Source organism: Pristis pectinata, chromosome 10, assembly GCF_009764475.1.
Source record: "Pristis pectinata isolate sPriPec2 chromosome 10, sPriPec2.1.pri, whole genome shotgun sequence".
NCBI lineage: Eukaryota > Metazoa > Chordata > Chondrichthyes > Rhinopristiformes > Pristidae > Pristis > Pristis pectinata.
Window position 1 is genome coordinate 84,555,504 of NC_067414.1, and position 20,974 is coordinate 84,576,477.

At 40.5% G+C, this 20,974-nt stretch overlaps 2 protein-coding genes across 3 annotated transcripts in view; one reads left to right on the forward strand and one right to left on the reverse strand.

Moving 5' to 3' along the window:
- wasf1 (WASP family member 1) overlaps nucleotides 1–15,855 on the reverse strand; it is a 69,409-nt gene extending 53,554 nt beyond the window's left edge. The window contains exon 1 of one of the 2 annotated variants that reach the window (XM_052024716.1): nucleotides 15,341–15,855. The gene's annotated coding sequence lies outside the window, so the exon portion shown is untranslated. The remainder of the gene's footprint in view (nucleotides 1–15,340) is intronic. The other variant, XM_052024717.1, reaches the window with a different exon arrangement.
- A 97-nt stretch (nucleotides 15,856–15,952) lies between these two features.
- cdc40 (cell division cycle 40 homolog (S. cerevisiae)) overlaps nucleotides 15,953–20,974 on the forward strand; it is a 103,363-nt gene continuing 98,341 nt past the window's right edge. The window contains exons 1-2 of the mRNA XM_052024715.1: nucleotides 15,953–16,351; nucleotides 20,757–20,843. Coding sequence (XP_051880675.1) covers nucleotides 16,178–16,351; nucleotides 20,757–20,843 — 261 coding nt within the window. The 5' untranslated portion in view covers nucleotides 15,953–16,177. The remainder of the gene's footprint in view (nucleotides 16,352–20,756; nucleotides 20,844–20,974) is intronic.

Here is a 20,974-nt window from a genome sequence, read left to right on the forward strand (position 1 = left end):
TCACATTTTAAAATGCTAGTTTAATCTCCTTAACAAGTTTTAAATTAATAATGGTGCAGTTTGACAAATGAATGGCTTTACACAAAAAGATGAGTATTTAACCAATTACACGGGAATTTTAAATTACTCAATGACAAATAAAAATCACTTACTACTTTGTATTGATTGATAATCATATTTTTAGTAAAAAAAATCTAATTCAACAGCTTTAAAAATCATGCTCATTAGATACTTTCTTTTTAAAGAAACAGCTCAAATGCTGCAGAAGAGTGTTATTGCTCAGCTCCCAAGAGCAAATTAACTCTGCCTGGAGTATGGTCAGCACTGAGATCTCTCTATGTTTTTCCTCAGACTAATTCAAATGTTTGGAGAAACATTGTTGAATGTAATTTGTACATAAAATTCTACAATTTTTCCCATGGGGAATGCGGATTGTTGTGTTTTGGATGAACTGCAACAAAAACAATTCAGTGGAAACTCTGCCCTCCTATTTAGACATTGAAGTAGTGGAGTGCAAAAAACAGAGGAACTTTAATGATTCCAGGCCTTGCAAGAGTAAAATATTGTGGATTTTCAACACAAATGTTGCATGTACATGTGTGGAAACAGAAAATGCCTAGCAAGTTAAGCAGTATGAAGATAGAAGCAATAACTGATTCACAGCAGTTCTGATGAAAAGCCATTAAAATGAATTATGCTAGTAGTTCCAAATGAACATAGAACACTACAGCACAGTACAGGCTCTTCGGCCCACAATGTTTTGCCAACAAACTACCAGTTGTTCAACAGTTCCCACTCATCCAAGTTCTGGAACTTGCAGATCCATTGTAAGTGTGGGCATACTGAGTGACAGACACCATGCCAGCTACGATTCTGCTCAGTTGCTGCATTTTATGTGAACTTCAGTAAATGAACCCAGTATTTCCTGAGATTACTCTGCAGTAAGCTGAGGAATCAACCTCTTCAATCCTTTGCCAGTTAGGACAGAGAAAGGATCAGAGACCACATTCACTTCAGTGGGGAAACTCAGACTTTACTAGAGAGGGTGCAGAGGAGATTTACAAGGATGTTGCCTGAATTGGGGAGCATGCCCTATGAAAACAGGTTGAGTGAACTCGGCCTTTTCTCCTTGGAGCGACGGAGGGTGAGAGGTGACCTGATAGAGGTGTATGAGATGAGAGGCATTGATTGTGTGGATGTTCAGAGGCTTTTTCCCAGGGCTGAAATGGTTGCCACAAGAGGACACAGGTTAAGGTGCTGGGAAGTAGGTACAGAGGAGATGTCGGGTAAGTTTTTTTTTTTACTCAGAGTGGTGAGTGCATGGAATGGGCTGCCGGCAACGGTGGTGGAGGCAGCTACGATAGGGTCTTTTAAGAGACTTTTGGATAGGAACATGGAGCTTAGAAAAATAGAGGGCTATGGGTAAGCCTAGTAATTTCTAAGGTAGGGGCATGTTCAGCACAACTTTGTGGGCTGAAAGGCCTGTATGTGCTGTAGGTTTTCTATGTTTACTATTGGATTTATAGCACGTGTTTTCAATTAACTACTTTAATTTTACAGCCATTTTAGACATCTCTGTATACAAAATGCCCACAGCTATTAACAAGAGACAAAAGGACAAAAACCCTACCTCAGCTTTACCTCCTGTCAAAGCCTGTTCTTGGATGCTGGGTGAAGTGGAGGGGGGGGGGGGGGGGTGGGTCGGTGATGCATGGGCACACATGTTCATTAGACCTCACCAGTATACCACCTAAAGGCTCATTACACTTCACCAGATGCCTCCCAGTTACAGGTACCAGTATTTCTTGATGCTGTATTTGTTCAAATGCTGCCTTGATGCCAAGGCCTTATACCTGGAATACAGCCTTTTGGTCCACATTTGGACCAAGGTTATGATGAGTGATCCCAGCAAAGCCCAAACCGAGCGCTGTTGACTATGTTATTTGTATGCACTTAAACTGAAATCCTAAAGACCTGATAATCTCTTTCCCAGCACTTAAGGAAGTGGCTACAGAGACGCCAAGGTTATCATTCTTCCAGGGTACTATAGATTCTAGAATTATTCTTCTGGATTAGAAGGTAGCAAATGTGACAGGGAACTAGACACCCAACATTATGTGATAGGGAAAATGCTGGAATCTATACTGAAAGATGTAATAACAGAATACTGTAAGAATAATAGGATTGAGCAGAGTCAACATTGAATTATAAGAGGAAAATTGCATTAAAACTACTGAAGTTCTTTGAGGATGTCACTAGTATAATACACAAGGGAAAACAGATTTTCCCCAAAGGCTTTCGATAAAGTTCCACACTGGAGGTTGGTCACCAAGGTTAGAACACCTAGAATTGGTGGTAATATACAGTAAAACTTGATTAATCTAACACACTCAGTACTATGGTGGTGCCAAACTAGCAGATTTCCCAGACTATTCCAATGTTATTTCCATTAATACTCCAACACAATAATCTGTTTTTTTTAAGAAAACTGATATACACAATAGAATAATACATTTTCCAGTGAACCCAGTAAATTTGAAGGGAGTGCAGGAGCCAGGCCCTTGTGTCAAAGGGAGTGCGGGAACCGGGGTGCCAGTGAGCCATTAGGATTTCCAAATAGTAGGATAGCGGATTAGAGTTCTACTGTATTGACGTGGGTTCAGAATTGGTCATCAAAGAGAAAGCAAGAGGGAATAAAGGGTTCCTTCTCAGATCCGCAGACTATGACCACGGAAGGATCACAGGGATGAGCGCTTAGGCCTAAACTATTCATGATCTATATCATGAATTTGGCCGAGGGGACCAATGGCATCTTCCCAAGTTTGTTAATGATACTAAACTAGGGCTAATTGTGAATATGGAGAAAGATCTAAAGAGACATTGGGGGACATGGACAGGCTGAATGAGTGGGTAAGAACATGGCAAATAGAGTGGAAAAGCAGAGCATTTGTTAAATGGAAAGAAACTGGGTAATACTGACATTCAAAGTGAGCTTGGTGAGATTGTACACAAGCTACTGAAGATCAACATATGGGCATAGTTGGTAGTTTGGAGTGCAAATAGTGTGCTTGCTTTTATTACAAGAGGGCTTGAATATAGGACTAAAGAAATCTTATGACAACTGTTTAGCACCTTGTGAGATTCCATCTGGATACTATTTTGGTTTTGGTCTCCTCTTAAAGGAAAATGTGCTGACTCTAGAGTTAAGAATTTCTAGACTGTTTCCAGGGATGGATGTATGAAAAGACCATGTAGACTGGGACTGTATAACCAGGTCACAGGCTCAGAACAAAGCTGTTAGAACTTCAAGGAAAGATTTCTTCACTCAGATGATGGTGAACCTTCAGAATTCTCTATCTTGAGGAGCTATGGCAGCTCAGTCACCGAGTTAACTCAAAACAGAGACCAACAGATTTCTGGATATCAAGGGTGATAAGTGCTGGAAAATTGTGCTAAGGCAAAAAGATCAGCCATATCTTGAGGACTGGTGGAGCAAACCAGTCTTACTTATGTGGCTGGTGCAGCAGATACTGGTCAATGATGACACACAAGATATTGATGATGAAAATACCATTTAATATCAATGGAAGGAGATTAAACTCTCTTGTCGAAAATGGTTATTGCCTGGCACTTGTAGCTTGAAAGTTACTTGGCATTGGTATTCATTTCCCCTGAGTAGTAGATGGAATAGAAAATTGTCTAATCATCATAAAACAACTCCACTTCTGACCTTGTAGTGGAAGGAATGTCATTAAAGCAGCAGCAGACATTTAAGCTCTACACACTGCCCTGAAGAACTGCCCTGCATGGATATACTGGGTTGTATTTTTGAAAAACATTACAAGGTCTTGGTTTTAAGAGCCTTATCAACTTTTGCTAGCTACAAAAGTTTGTATACATACACTCCCAATGCATTTCTTGTCCTGCATTCCTTGAAAACTGTACTGCATATTGCCTCTCGTATTTTTGTATTAAATTTCATCTGACATTTTTCTGACCCTTTAACCTGCCTATACCAACTGCCTCATAATCCATTATTTGCCCAATTAACACCTACAAACTCAAATAATGCTCCATTTATCCAAATCATTAATCGGCTTGTCACCCAACACTAACAAACTTCTGCAGGTGTACTGTTGAAAATGTACTGTTGAAAGTGTCCTGACTGGTTGCATTGTGGTCTGGTATGACAATTCGAATGTGCAGGAACACAAGCAGCTGCAGAGAGTAGTGGACTCTGCCCAGTACACCACAGGCACATCCCTCCCCACCATCAGTAGCATCTATAGGAGGTGCTGCCTCAAGTAGGCAACAGAGGAAAGCACAGTACAGGCCCTTCGGCCCACAGTGTTGTGTGACCTACATAAACACCTACTCCCTGATCAATCTAACCCTTCCCTCCTAAACAGCCCATAACCCTCCATTTTATTCACTTCCATGTGCCTAAGAGTCTAAATGTCCCTATTGTGTCAGCCTCTACCACCACCCCCAAGCAGTGCATTCCAGGCACCCACCACTCTGTAAAACAAAACCTACCTCTGACATCTCCCCTAAACTTTCCTCTTCTGACTTTAAACTGATGTCCTCTGGATTGGTCACTGCCACCCTGGGGAAAAGGTGCTGGCTGCCCATCAAAAATCCTCACCATCCAGGTCATGCCATCTTCCCATAGCTACCATTGAGCAGGAGGTACAGAAGCCGGAGGTCCCACACCACCAGGTTCAAGAACAGCTACTTCCCTTCAACCATTTGGTTCTTGAACCAAACAGCACAACCTTAATCACTAGAATTTAGCAACACTGTTACTACTTTGATCACTTTGCACTAAAATGGACCGTTTATTTGTGTTCTTTCTTGTAAAAGTTGTGTTTATGATTAATTGATGTTTTTCTTCTGAATGCTGTTTATATGATGCAATGTGCCTGTGATGCTGCTGCAAGTAAGCTTTCATTGCTGACCCAATGTCAGTCTCTGGGTCACTACACACTTCCATCCAGACCAAAAAAAAATCACCACTTATTTTCGTCAAATCTATATCCACATTTCCCTTCAATCTGAACGGACTGGTCAATGGCAAGACCAGGAATTAAAAAATATTTTATGCCATTTCAGTGACTATCCCCATCATAGAGGACATCTTTAAGAGGGAGTGCCTCAAGAAGACAGCATCTATCACCAAGGACTCTCACTATTTGGGACATGCCTTCTTTGCATTACTACCATTGGGGAACTGGTGGTACAGAAGCCTGAAAACTCACTCAACGATTCAGGAACAGCTTCTTCCCCTCCACCATTAGATTTCTGAACAGTCGTTATTCTTTTTATTTTTGCACTATTTTTGTAATTTATAGTAATTTCAGGTCTTTGCACTGTACTGCTGCTCCAAAACAAATCAGGTCACACAAGTCAGTAATAAATGATTCTGATCTTTTGAGTATAATAGATAACTACTCCTGCTAAGCATACCGATATACAATCGCAATCATCTTGGAGAGATGTGTACTTTGTGTGTTAAAAGAAAACAATTGCTGGCGAGTTAACGGTGCCGATATCTATGGATTAATTTCCTAATTTGTAATTATTCAACTGCTGTTTAAGACAGAAAGGTAAAGCTAAAATAACATAATACAATCCTTAACTTTTGGCACAAGCTTTTTTTTGTGAAAAATGTTATTACAAACAAATCAGGATAACATACTGAAGGTTTTTATTTCATCGAAACTGCCCAAGAGTGCTATACGATACTGAAGAACAATCTCTATCAAGATCAATCTTGTAATAGCATGAGCACATGTAATGAATTATAATAGTACAGAAGGGCCCATAATCATAGCATTTGAAAAATGAAAAGTCCCATAAACCTGGAAGTAGAAATACATTGTTTTCTTGCACCAGTCATATGCTGAATACCTAATCACCAGGTTATGAGATACCGCCGCTGTCTGTAAGGAGTTTATACGTTCTCCCGTGTCTGCATGTGTCCTCTGGGTGCTCTGGTTTCCTCCCACATTCCAAAGACCTACCAGTTAGGAAGTTGTGGGCATGCTATGTTGGCGTCAGACACTTGTGGGCTGCCCCCAGAACACTCTATGCAAAAGATTATTTCATTGTGTTTTGATGCACGTGACTAATAAAGATATCTTAAATTAAAAGAAAGAAATTTTGAGTGGCAAAATAACAGACTTTCCATAAGCAATTCAAAATCTTCCCTGCCTTATTCAATTTTCTCATTCTCCAGAAGATGGAGACTCATGATCTCTTGCCAACCATGCTCAACTGCAAACTTTTCAGGTTACAAAATGGCTAGCAGAAACAGTAACTGCAATTACATTTCCCATTCTGCAAGTGCTATGACTAATTTAATCTGACTGGGCTTTAGACCAAAAAGAATTCAAGTATAGATGAGTATTCCTGGTAGTTACTGCATTTTAGCATAAAACTTTTTTTTTTAAAAAAGGAAAGATTTCAAAGGAACAAAACAAACTTGCATGTTACCATAATATTTTTTTAGTGCTGCCTGTCAAGAATTTCTAATGATCTCTAGTGATAAATCTATAGTTCAAAAACAACCCTCCAAAGTGATTTAACCACACTGCACGAAGGGATAAGGTAAACTACAAATTGGAGAAAGGGAATTAAGCACTTGGGGCATGGCAGCTTACACGTACAGATGTCCGGACGAGATGTACCCCAGGCAACTGTGGGAGGTGAGGGAGGAAACTGAGCCTCTGGCGATGATCTTTGCATCACCAATGGGGATGGGAGAGGTTCCAGAGGATTAGAGGGTTGCGGATGTTGTACCTTTATTCAAGAAAGGGAGTAGAGATAGCCCAGGAAATTATAGACCAGTGAGTCTTACTTCAGTGGTTAGTAAGTTGATGGAGAAGATCCTGAGAGGCAGGATTTATGAACATTTGGAGAGGTATAATATGATTAGCATGGCTTTGTCAAGGGCAGGTCCTGCATTATGAGCCTGATTGGATTTTTTTTTGAGGATGTGACTAAACACATTGATGAAGGAAGAGCAGTAGATGTAGTGTATATGGATTTCAGCAAGGCATTTGATAAGTTACCCCTTGCAAAGCTTATTGAGAAAGTGAGGCGGCATGGGATCCAAGGGGACATTGCTTTGTGGATCCAGAACTGGCTTGCCCACAGAAGGCAAAGAGTGGTTGTTGACGGGTTATATTCTGCATGGAGGTCAGTGACCAGTGGTGTACCTCAGGAATCTGTTCTGGGACCCTTACTCTGTGATTTTTATAGATGACCTGGATGAGGAAGTGGAGGGATGGGTTAGCAAGTATGCCGATGACAAAGGTTGGAGGTGTTGTGGATAGTGTGGAGGGCTGTCAGAGGTTACAGCGGGACATAGATAGGATGCAAAACTGGGCTGATAAGTGGCAGATGGCGTTCATCCTAGATGTGTGAAATGGTTCATTTTGGTAGGTCAAATATGATGGCAGAATATAGTATTAATGGTAAGACTCTTGGCAGTGTGGAGGATCAGAGGGATCTTGGGGTCAGAGTCCATAGGACGCTCAAAGCAGCTGCACATTTTGACTCTGTGGTTAAGGCAGCATACGGTGTACCATCCTTCATCAATTGTGGAATTGAATTTAGGAGCCGAGAAGTAATGTTGCAGCTATATAGGACCCTGGTCAGACCCCACTTGGAGTACTGTGCTCAGTTCTGGTCACCTCTACAGGAGGATGTGGAAGCCATAAAGGGTGCAGAAGAGATTTGCAAGGATGTTGCCTGGATTGGGGAGCATTCCTTACGAAAATAGGTTGTGTGAACTTGGCATTTACTCCTTGGAGTGACAGAGAATGAGAGGTGACCTGATAGAGGTGTATAAGAGGCATTGATTGTGTGGATAGTCAGAGGCTTTTTCCCAGGGCTGAAATGGTTGCCACAAGAGGACACAGGTTTAAGGTGCTGGGGAGTAGGTACAGAGGAGATGTCAGGGGTAAGTTTTTTTTCCCCACTCAGAGTGACGAGTGTGTGGAATGGACTCCCAGCAACGGTGGTGGAGGTGGAGATGAGAGGGTCTTTTAAGAGACTGTTGGATAGGTACATGGAGCTTAGAAAAATAGAGGGCCATTGGTAAGCCTAGTGATTTTTAAGTTAGGGACATGTTCAGCACAACTTTGTGGGCTGAAGGGCCTGTATTGTGCTGTAGGTTTTCTATGTCTACTAATATTTAGTAAACAAAATCCATTAAGTCTAATCCAACACAATTTATCTCAGCATTCTTTTGTGGCAGCCCAAATACATTGGTTACAATGCAATGTCGTTTAACAATTTGAAATACTGCAAGGGTGACAACATTTGTGATAAGGCAACAGGATAGTAAACTCATTGTGTCACATGTATCATTTTGGTTTCAACTTCAGAACCATTATAAACTAAGATAAAAAGTTACTAGAGTTCAACTGCAAAAATTGTGAACAAAGCTGCAATTAAAATAATTCATCTTGAGAAATAAATTTAAATAACCTCACTTTATATTTTCAGAACATCTCAAAGTTCTTTACAATTAATGAATTTCTCATATAGACAAATGTGTTGGCTAATAATTAGCACAGCAACCTTCTACAAAATAAATTAAAATTTATATTGAAATAATGCAAATACATGGAGTTTTCCAGTGTGGAGCTATTTTACATTTGATATCCTCAAATACATTTAGATTTCAAACATTTTGTTGTAGAACAATTTCAAATTTGACATTTTAAATAAATTACAACTATATTGCTTGCAGAACAAACATTCAGTAGGACATGAGGAAGGGGAAAAGATTGCAATACTTCAAATTCTCAAAGGCAAGTTGACTCACCTCCTGACACCCCAAATCCTTTACACCATCTACAAGGTACAAATCAGATGTGTGAATGAACACACTCCACTTGCCAGGATGAGTGCAGCTCCAATTACATTCAAGCAGATCAAGAGCAGCTTGGACCAAGCAACCCACTTGATTTGTATTGCATCTGTCATCTTTAACATCCACACCTTCCACTTTCACGCACAGTGGTCACAGCATCGAGGACCTAATAAGTGTACTGCTGTTATTCTCCTGGACTATTCCACGCCAGCTCCCAAACACACAACTGTAGGAAAGGTAAGGGCTTCAGCTGCATGGGAACATCATCCCATGCACCTGAAACCCTTAGGGTTCTCTCCACTCCTCACATACCACTTCAACTTGGAAATATATTGAAGTTCCTTCATCGTCACTGCATCTAAATTCTGGAACTCTATCTAAAGTGGGAGAACCTTCACTAGAAGAACTGCAGTGGTTCAAGGCAGCTGCTTTCTATCATATTCCCAAAAACGAGATTGCCAGCCTTGACAATGACACCCATGTCTTGAAAATTTAAATTACAAAAAAAAAACGCTGGATTGACCTTTGGCTTACATCAACTTTGACTGTATGCTCAAGTTTTTAAAATGAAGGTCAAAGGCAAATTTATAACAAGATGCGGCCAAGTCAACCTGGTAGGTAAAAAATGAATTAAATCATAAAAAATAATGGAATTTTGACATTCATTTTCAAATTAGTTGCTGTTCACCTCAGATTTAATGAGAACACAAGGTAGATTGTTTTGAGTACTTCATAAATCTTTCTTCGAGAAGATTGAACATGTTTTAAAGAAAAATGGATATGTTGTCAAAATTCATTCAAGCATATTACATTAGGAGACTAAAATATTTTTCAATTATACTTCTGTACAATTTGGTGTAAGTTTGTGTAGAATGAAAAATATGGCTCGTGTGCAAAGCTAATGGTACAACTAACCAGTCTGTCAAGTGGTTTTCTCAAAAGTTTTAACATTCAATTCCTGATACTATAAAGCTTGAACTAAGTCAGTTCCAGTGAAAGGTCTTCAACCTGAAACGTTAACTGTTTCTCTTTTCACAGATGCTGCCTAACCTACTAGGTACTTCAAGCATCTGCAGCTCTTGATTTAATTTCATCAACTAAATCAAAGTGTCCTGTAAATTTTATCTATTGCTTAGACCATAGCTTTTTTTTTACATACATTGGATGGCAAAATTTAATTTATTAAATAAACTAAAAAAAAACTGTATTTAATTTAACTTCAGTGATATTAATCACTAGTGTGAAGGAGCAGGAGGAGGATAAATAGGAAGTAGAAGCGAAGCCTTAAGGCGAATGGAGAAAGCAAAGAATACATGGCACAAACAATAAATGAGCAGTCAGTGAGTGGACAAGCCAGACACAGCACATATACAAAATGAATTGGGTTATTTTTAATGTAATCATTGAAAAAAATCCATGGGGACTGCAGTTCATTATAACAATTTCTTCCGATACTAGTTCATATATTCAGTAATATATAATGTAAACAAATAGTAGCAAATACATTTAAATTTAAAAATAAAAGATCTCAGGAAATAAGTGGTCTATGCTATGTTTCCTAGTTTGTATCATTTACTCTCCAGAATAGAGTAAATCCTCAACACACGTCTAATCAGTAAAGATTACTGGGGAAGAGCAAATTATTAGCTTTTAACTACTAGTTATAATGCACAAGACAATCTCAAGGGGCATTTCACACAAATTATCCTGAATGATGAGAATATGATTTAAGAACAATGGTGGTAGATAGTGGACCTAATGTGGAGGAACAGGAAAAGAGCTAAAATGCAAATAGGTGGAGGGGAGGGGGGGAAAAAAAAATGAAAGTAGAGAAAAGCCAAGGGAGGCAAGTATAAACAGGAAAAAAAAGTGCATGCATACAGAGCACATAGCCTTGGACAGCCTAGAAGCTCTTTTCAAGGAGTTTATTACTGTTATGATCTAGGAAAATACAGTGGTTATTTTTTGCATTACAAACAGTGTTAGGTAGAGATGCCATTCTTTAAATAAGGATCATGTTCCAGTTTTATTTTTGTCCTCCGAGCTTAATCAGACAGGCACAGGGATAAAAAGACAGGATTAAATGCCTCACTGGAGAGATAGCAATTCAGCACCGAATCAGAGTACCAACTTTACTTACTATAATTCTAAAGTGGGATTTTAACTCAATAACTAATTCAGATACAATATAAGTATCAAGCAAGATGAACTAACATTTCTGCAATTAGAAGTGTGAAAAATACAAAATGATCAAATATATCTGAAACCAAGCTGGTGTACAATTAACAAAGTCAACATCATCTAAACATCCTTGTCAATATTTTAAATTACAAAAGAATGGTGCAAGCTTCACATTTTCCAATTTCAAAATCTAAAAGAATGGAGAGAAAGGAAGATTTGGTTCTGCAACCATCTACTAGACAAACATCTTCAGAGATAATTGTGCTAGGTAGACTCCAATAAATTTCTGAATTCTGAAAACAAATCAGATTTCACCAGGGAAAATACATTGACCAAAAGCACTTTAAAAACAAGGATTTCACTGTCAACATTAGCCAACACATGCAAGAGTTGTTAATTCCATGGAATCACGTGTAAATTTGATTACACCACAATTCCACACACAGTAGCAAATCCAGTATAAGGGGCCCTTAGAATAAGCAGAGAAGCCAAAAGTCAAATTCCATACTAATCCACTTTTACTAACCATAGTTAATACCGATCATGATCCATTGGTGGCCATTGGTCTAATATGCACTGTAAATGTTGGATTAAACAAGAGGTTAATAGCACACAATAGCAGGGCTGAGAGATTCAGATTAGTATTCACACAGGGTATTGAATGTGTGCAGTTCCGTCAATGTACTTTAGTTTGGATAATTTGCAAAAGGTTCATTTACAACTACTCATAACAAGACTTATGCTAGCTCAAATGGGTAACTCTTAAGGTAAATAGGCAAGAGTCTGCCTCCTAAGATCAGGATCAACAGAAAGGGGTGTTGAACCCAGTCAGGGTCAACCATATTTAATAAAAGCTGAAAAAAGCTTTTGGCCTGAGCCTGGAACTATATTCTGGCAAAGATTTCAGTACTTAAGAAAATTTAAAAAACTGAACAATGCTGATGTTCTGTGTTTGTATTTCTCACTGTATAGTGGGATGTATTGGGAAGATTTTAAAAGTCCAAAATTGCTGCTTATAGTCAGTCATTTGTATTTGGCAAAAGTAAATCTGTTTCTAGATTTATATTGAGCTCATCTCATTACATTATCCATTTCCACTGATCGGAAAAAAAATAGGCAAGTGCATTTGAAAGTTTGTCTATTTTATATCTCAAGAGAAATGCATGACCATACTAACATGTGGATTTGATAGTGTGGATACACTCCATAAAGTAAACAAAAATGTGGGATTTTCATACGGAAGCATTTGAAGTTACTCAACTCAAAAATGTATCCACTGCTCAAAATAGGGCTTTCTACAATCCTAGTGAGAAAGGCTTTCTGAAAAGAAACCACACCATTAACTAATTTGGTTGGAAGACATGTCACTCATTTATTAGGCAGCTACTGATTTAATGTAGTATGACAACCAAAGTCATGGCTTCCATGATATTACAAAATCTGACCTTTTCGTCCAATGATTTTCAGTGCCTTAAGATGACTACTTGAAATATCGTTCACAATTAGTCTCCTTAACATTTGTCATTCATTTACAACACACAGCTATGATTTTATATGTTAGTTCAAAAACCCAGCTAAAACAAAAACATTACCTAATTGCTTCTTATTTTGCACTTCTAGTAAATTGTGCGCACAGAATATTTACAATATTGTATTTGAATTACAACTAAACTAACAAAAGTTATGCAATGCTATTTTGTGATAAAGTATGATTTGCTCAAATTAAAAAATGGCTAGATGCATAAAACTCAAATAGACAGCATCAGCCTTACAATGCAAATGCCAACTACTCAATTTTGTTAATGGTACTGCAAGAGTTCCACACTCTGCTCAGGTCACTTATCTTTTCTGATTTCCAATTTGCACTAGGGAAGAACTGCAACACAATTAGATGGGTATTACTGAAACAATCACTTTGCAAGACATTTATGTTACAATTATAAAAAAGTCATAGCAAAACAAGTGCAGCAAAATCCTCGTCATCAGATTATAGACTACAAATTCTCCATGCATAAGATTTTCAGTATTCGGGAATGTTATTCTGCACAACATTTAATGAATGGCAACATCACACATTTCTTTGCTTGTAGTCATTGAGAATCAGTTATGCAACATGGAAACAGGTTTTTCAGCCCACTATGTCCGAGCCTACTATTGAGTACCCCTCAATACGAATCCCATTTTCCAGCATTTGGCCCATAACCTCTATGCCTTTGCGATTCAAGTGTTCATCTAAACGTTTAAATGTTGCGAGAATCTCTGCCTCCACTGTCCTCTCAGGCATTGAGTTCCAGACTCAAAGTAACCTCTGGATGAAAAAGAATTCTTCCTTGGATTCCCTTTTACCCCTTACCTTAAACCTATATGCTCCAGTTTTAGACACCCCTGACACCAGAAACAACTTCTTACTATTTACCCCCATCTCCCTCAGAGCCCTAGGTCACTGAAAGCCAATATGCAGCTGCAACAAGCAATTAGAAGATAAATAGGATGTTAGTCTTTTATCATTGAGGGGATTTGCATACAGGAGTAGAGAAATCTGACTGTATTTGCATCAGGCTTTGGCGAGACTGCACAGTACTATGCATAGTTTTGATCTCCTTCCTAAGTTGCATCTGCTATGGATGGGGTGCAGTAGAGATTCACTGGACTGGTTCTAGGGGTAGTGGGTTTGCCATATCAGGAGAGGTTGAGTAGACTACGCCAGTATCCTCCAAGAGTTTAGAAGAATGAGAGAAGATCTCAATGAAACTTTCGAACTCCTTAATGGAAGTGACAGGCTGGCTGCGAGGAGGATGTTTCTCCTTCGAAAATCAGGGGTCACAGTCTCCAAAGGCATAGGCCATTCAGGACAGAGGAGGAAAAATGTGTTCAGAATTCTTTACGCAAGTGCTGTAGAGGCTTAGTCGTTGAGTTCATTCGAAATAGATATCGATGAATTTCTGTATATTAAAGGAACAAAGAAATAGGAGGACAGCGCAGGAAAATACCACTAAGGTAGAAGATCAGCCATGATCTTGAATATCAAAGCAAGTTCGGAGGGACGGATGGCCTATCCTTGTTCTTATCGTGATTTAAAAGACCCTTACACATTCCGCCCTACTTTAAAAACGTAATTCCATCCACACACAAATACAATAAAGACAATTATGTGCTTAAATTTTAAGTTCGAGTTGAAATCAAGTCCATTCACTTCTCCACATGTTGGAAAAGTGCAACCGGACAAGTCTACGAATTAAACCAACACCCACACAGCTTTGTTTCTCTTTCACTTCCAAACTGTGATTCACAAGCAGTCTGGACGAGTAAAGATGTATTCAAAATGAAATGAATAGACAGCACCTCTGGTTTGCCAGTGGCGTAGGAATCGAGTACAGGGGCGGCAGGGTTTCAAGCAAGAGATAAGATCAATTCAGCTCTCTTTCCGAGTCCAAAGCGCAACGAATTTCATTTTGTCCCATCAGCTCAATGGTGAGAGGAAACTAATCCTCACAAAGTTACTCCAGGACAACTGATCTCATTGGAATAAAGTATCAATCGTGCATCCCAATCGAATACACTGATGGACAGCGAGTCGAATTTTATCAGGGATGCAACTGCACGAACAACGTTGGAAACTTTACTGATGCAAGAAGGGCGTAGAGAAATGCTCCGTTCACTCACGCACTTTAATCCTCAGAACCTACACACACTGTAACAAAATACGCAGCCCGTTGTAATCACTACCCCAGTGTCAGGCACAGGTTAGGGTGATGGCGACTTCTTTGTTTGGTGGGAGCGGAGTGGGGGGTGGGGGGTGGGGAAAGAGCTATCCCCACACTCGGGCAATGTGATTTGCAAGCACCCCACCCCCTCCCCGCTTACAATGTTTTCGTTTACGAGAGCGTCCAGTGGAAGCGGGTGTCCCCGCCTCCGGATCCACGATCTTTTATGGATGCGAGCGAGGAGCCGGACTCAAGCCTCCGGCACGTCCCTCAGAGTGGAGCGCCCGCCCGGAGCCGAGGACACCACAACGGAGACGTGTGTGTGTGTGTGTGTGTGTGTGTGTGTGTGTGGAGGACGGAGTTCCCGAAGCCCAGGTGCACCGACAACCTGCCGGGGCCTGGGGCGGGGAGGGAGGAGAGGATTGTGGCGAAAAACAAAACGACGGCCAAAAGGCATCCCTCGCTAACCCCTCTCCACTCGCCCCGACCGCACTCACAGAATGCGCCGCTGCAATTAACGGAACAAAAGCTCCATATCACATTCACCGGGATTAAAAGAAAAATCACCTACCCAGCTCGGCGCAAACTCTCCGCAGCTCTAACGGGTTTTTTCCCCCCTTCTTAATTTGCCAGTTGAAAAGGGGGTGAAATTCTCGCTGCGACGGTTTGAGGAGGAGGGGACGCCGTTGCGCGGGGCGATAACGGTCGCAACGTCAGGCCAGATGCTGCCTCTCGCCGGTCCGCCTTGCCCCGCCGCCCCAAGTTTGCATCGGTCTCGATAACAACACCGCGCCGCTTCAGCGGGAATGGCGCACGTCAGCCTGGCACACGGGGAACATCAACCCTCACCAGGACCGGACCGCTCTCTCCCAGATCGCCGATTGCCGTCGCTTCTGGACTCAGAGGAGATGCACTCCAACAACTCCCACAGCACTCCACGGCACGAACTCGAACAGCCTGGATTCCAGCTGCCTTTTCCCGTCCAAACGGACTGGGCGTTCCTCCATGGAGAGTTCCCAATGGCACAAGCCGAGATGGCTTTGACTTGAGCTTGGAATGGACCCAGGCAGAGGTAGCGGCTTTGTGACGTCACTTGAGCGGCAGGACAAGGTGGCCAATAGAAAAAGCGGAAGACCCGGTCCGATGGGACACGCCCACTTTCTGCCAATCGAACCAATGAGGTTCGCGTGAAGGCGGGATGCCGCGGGCAATGCCCGGGCCCGGGCTTGGACCTTTCGATTGTATATTCAATAAAGACAAAAAAGAAAGAAATCCGAGAGATAATATCAGACTGAACGGAACAGGAAAAGTAGAGATTTAAAGTGAAGCCACCGAGGGGAGACCGATAACCATTTATCATCTGACTTTAATCCGACTTCAGCGATTTGTTTACCAGGCAGCGGCCAAGATGTCGGCGATCGCGGCTCTGGCTTCGTACGGCAGCGGCAGCGAGAGTGGGAACGATTCTGATGGGGATTACGGAGAGGTTCCCAGCGGCGACGCCGTGGTTCATTTGCAGGCTCTTGATTCCGGGAAGTCGATGTCAGTCGCTTTGAACTCGGCGCCAGAGGTCGCCGTGAAGGTGGGTGCTGAAGGTCTGAAGCCTTGGCCTGGTCCCGGGTAGCTGTACACATGGGTGCAGCTGGAGTTTCCCAGTATTGCTGAATGGACATGCTGAGGGATGGATGTGGAGTTGACGTGATTCCTGTTATACTACCGTCTCAAAGATTGGGGCTAAAACGTTTCCACGAAAATTCTAACCTTACATAGAAACAAGAACAAAATAGGGAGTAGGAGGAGGCCATTCGGCCCTTTGTGTTTCAATACTTTAATAGGTGGTTTATCATTGTCACAGGCACCGAGGTACAGAGAACTTAGTTTTACATGCCATCCATACAGATCATTTCTCCACATTAGTATATCGAAGCAGTAAAAGGGAAAAGCAATAACAGAATGTGGAATATAGTGTTACAGTTATAGAGAAAGTGCAGTGCAGGTAGACAAGGTGCAACGCCATGACGAGATAGATTATGAGGTCAAGAATCCATTTTATCATTCAAAAGTCTATTCAATAGTCTTATAACAGTTTGATAGAAGCTGTCCTCGAGCCTGGTGGTTTGTGGTTTGTATTTTCTGCCCAATAAGAGGGGGGAGAAGAGAGAACATCCAGTGTGGGAGGGTTCTTTGATTATGTTGGCTGCTCTTCCGAGGCAGCGAGAAGTATAGACAGAGTCCGTGGAGGAGAGACTGGTTTTCATGATGTGTTAAGCTGTGTCCACAATTCTCTGCAGTTTCTTGCGGTCTTCGGCAGAGCAGTTGTCATATCAATCTGTGATGCATCCGGATAGAATGTTTTCTATGGTGCATCTATCTTCTTCCTGTACTCCAATCCTGTAGTTTAACACCATATTTTCACTTCCTCTTCATACCTTGATGCCTTTTGTGTCTAGAAATCTGCCTATCTCCCTTACATACATTCAATGATTTGGCCTCCATTGCCTTCTATGGGAGTGAAGTGAGTGAAGGCATTTCCCTTCTCAGTCTCAAATCTTTTGCTGTATATCCTGAGGCTGACTCTGGGTTTTAGACCACCCCACCAATCTATTGCACCACCTTTCCCTTACCACCACCCCCAACCTCCCCACATACACAAGAAACAGCCTCTCTGCATCCAGCCTGTCCAAATGCTGTCAGAATTTCATACATTTCAATGAGGTAAACTCTCGTAAATCAGAATTTTTCCCAGTTCTGTAGAAAGGTCATCAACCTTAAATGTTAACTGTTTCTCTCTCTCTCTGTATGTTGCTTGACCTGTTGAGTATTTCCATCATCTTCTGTTTTCATTTTTAATCCTGAGAAAATTAATGATGTGTGGAGCTATGCCAGGGAATATATGATAAATTTGACAAGGCCTATTAACCAAGTTATGAACAATGACCATTGTCCACTTGCTTTACTCTTCCAGAAGCATATAGCTATTTAGCTTACTATAGCTATTATAGATTTACTTTGTGATTTATTATCGAATTGTGGTTGACCTTTGCATCAATGATAAGCATGGGTGTTTAAGGCTCTTTCCCATCCTTCTCCACAGAAGTGTTAAAAGCACCATGTGATTTCTAGAAAGGTTTCATGTAAATAGGCTTGCAGATAACTTAGATTGGACAAGTGAAAAAACATGGCAGATACAGTATAACATGGATAAATATGAAGTTAACTAGGAAGAGCAGAAAGGCAGCATATTATTTAAATGGTGTTAGAATGTGAAGTTTTGATGTACAAAGAGACTTGGGTTTTTTCTATACCAGTCACTAAAAGTGAATGTGAAGGTGCAGCAAACAATTACAAAAGCAATGATGCTTAGGTAAAATGAAGTAGGGCTCAATGAGTAGTGTGGTTGCTCATGAAAGCTGGTAGGCATTGTGGTGCAGCTTCACTAGTAGCTGGGCTGAATGTTTGGAGAACTTTGAAGTCTCAGATATAGTGGAAACCCATTAATCTGCTGAAAATAAGGCAATCAAGGTATATGGGTCAAAGTCAAATGGGATCCATTGAGACTTGGATTCAAAATTGGCTTGGCCATAGAAATCAGAGGGTAGTGGTGGAGGGGTGTTACTCTGGAGGTCTTTGACCAGTGATATTATGTAAGCATCAGTGCTGGAACCTCTGTTGTTTGTGATACGTATATATTATATATAAATGATTTGGACGAAAATGCAGGCGGGCTAATTAGTAAGTCTACAGATGACACAAAAATAGGCGGAGTTGTGGATCGTGAGGAAGGTTGTCAAAGGATTCAGCATATTATAGGCTAGTTGGAAATATGGGCAGAGATGTGGCAGATGAAGTTTAATGCAGTCAAGTGTGAGGTGTTGCATTTTGGGAGGTCAAATGTAAGTGGAAAGTATACAGTAAATGGCAGGACCCTTAGGAGCATTGCTGTACCGAGGAATCTTTGGGTGCAAGTCCATAGCTCCCTGAAAGTGGCAACACAAATAAATAGGTTAGTAAAGAAGGTGTATTGCATATTTACCTTCTTTGGTCAGGGTGATGAGTATAAAAGTCAGGAAGTCATGTTACAGCTGTATAAAACTTGGGTTAGGCCTCATTTGGAGCAATGTGTGCAGTTCTGGTCATTGCGTTACAGGAAGGATGTGGAGACTTAGGAGAGGGTGCAGCAGAGGGTCACCGGGATGTTGCCTGGATTAGAGAGTACTAGCTGTAAGGAGAGGTTAGACAAACATTCTTTTCTCTGGATCGTTGGAGGCTCGGGGGCGACCTGATAGAATTTTATCGAACTAAGACAGGAGGGCATAGTTTTAAAGTGAGAGGGGGAAAGTTTAAAAGAGATGTGCGAGGCAAGTTTTTTTTACACAGAGGGGCAGGCGCCCGGAATGTTCCGCCAGGAGAAGTGGTGGAAGCAGATACGATAGCAATGTTTAAGAGGCATTTAGATAGATGAACAAGCAGGGAATTGAGGGATAATGTCCACGTCCACGATGAGGTTTAAATTGGTATCATGGTCCGCATAGACATCATGGGCTGAAGGGCCTGTCCCTGTACTGTACTGTTTTATGTTCTACGGGATCCACGCTGCAAAGTGGCATTGAGGTAATAAAGAACAGCCCTAATATTATTGAATGGCAGAGTAGGGCCAAAAGACCTACTCTTCTTCTATTTCTTGCATTTTTAACCTACTTCAATAAAAGCAAGGGTAGAACAGCTCATCTGAGATTTGGAAAATGCATTGAAGATAACAGGTGAATGAAGTAAGTGGGGAGGGGCAAGATTAAAAATTGAAACCAAAGGTTGGTTCCAATTGTACTATTGGGTGCTTAATTGTGACATTATGGCTAATTATTAGTAAGCTGAGTGGAAAAAGTCTCTGGCAAGGAGTAAGTGGTAAACTGGAGAAAGGAATTTATGATTGAATATAGGGGTAAGAACAAAAATATTTTTAAGTAATAATACTGACAATATAAATAATTATATGTATATCAAAGGGAATAAAGCAAGAAAGCTTTGCTATTGATAGATAGAAAATAATCAGTGAAGGCAAAATGCTGCTAAGAGGCAGAATAAGGGGAACAGCAAAAAGCTAACAATTACCTTGTCTCAGTGTTTGCAGAGGAGATGAATATTGTGCTTGTCTTTGAAAATGAAGATAAGAGGTTGTGGGCCTTTTAGTCTTTCCATTGGTACGTTATTAAGGTCTCTATTATGGAGGCATAAAGAGACAGACAAGCTAATCAGGACTGGAGCACTTAATTCTAAGAGATAGATCATGCTTATGCAATTTTCAGAATTCTTTGAGGAAATAAGAGGTAGATCAATAACAACATTGTTTTTGTTGTGATTTATAAAGTATTTTATAAGGTACAAATAATAGATTTATAATGGCAAAGAAAATGCTGCATATAATTTTAGGTGGTGTCATGGTAGTGCAGCAGTTAGTGATACTTTCTCACAGCACTAGAGATAGAGGTTCTGTCTGTGTGGAGTTTGCACATTTTACTTGTGACCAAGTGGATTTCTAGCAGGTGTTCTGGTTTCTTTCACATCTCAATCTAAAATATAGAATGTGGAAGATTACTGTGTGAAATCCATAACTGGGATAAATGTATGGTGAAGAATATTCATTAGCTTTACATTCTAATATGGAGAAAACCATCAGTCCATACTTGAGGGGACAAGTAGCCTATTTCAATGTTTATAATTATCTCTGAATTTAACTGTTTTTAATAAATAAAGCACTTGCTTACATTTACTGCTGATATTTTGAGTGATACTCTGGTGAATGCCTGGTGTTGTATGGTGTGCCTTTTAATTGAATCATTTGGGAGTGTTGAGTCCAAACTTGAGGTGGTTGGGTAGTTGATTTCCCATCTTTAACTCATTTGTAGTTTTAATATTACAGCTTTATGTGGTAAATATTTATGATACAATCATGCTGAGTCATTCCTAATCCCATGTTTCCTTATTTCCAGGAAGATGTGGAGACAGGAGTTCACCTTGACCCATTTCTGAAAGAAGTCACATTCAATCCATTGTATGAAACTATGTTTGCACCAGAGGTAGGATATCTCAGACACTACAATCCTGTATCTATATAATTGCATTTGCATTATTGAGCTTATGAGTCATCTCAATGAGGCATTCCATAAATTGGATTTCTACATTAAATTTAGATTGTGGAACTTGAGGA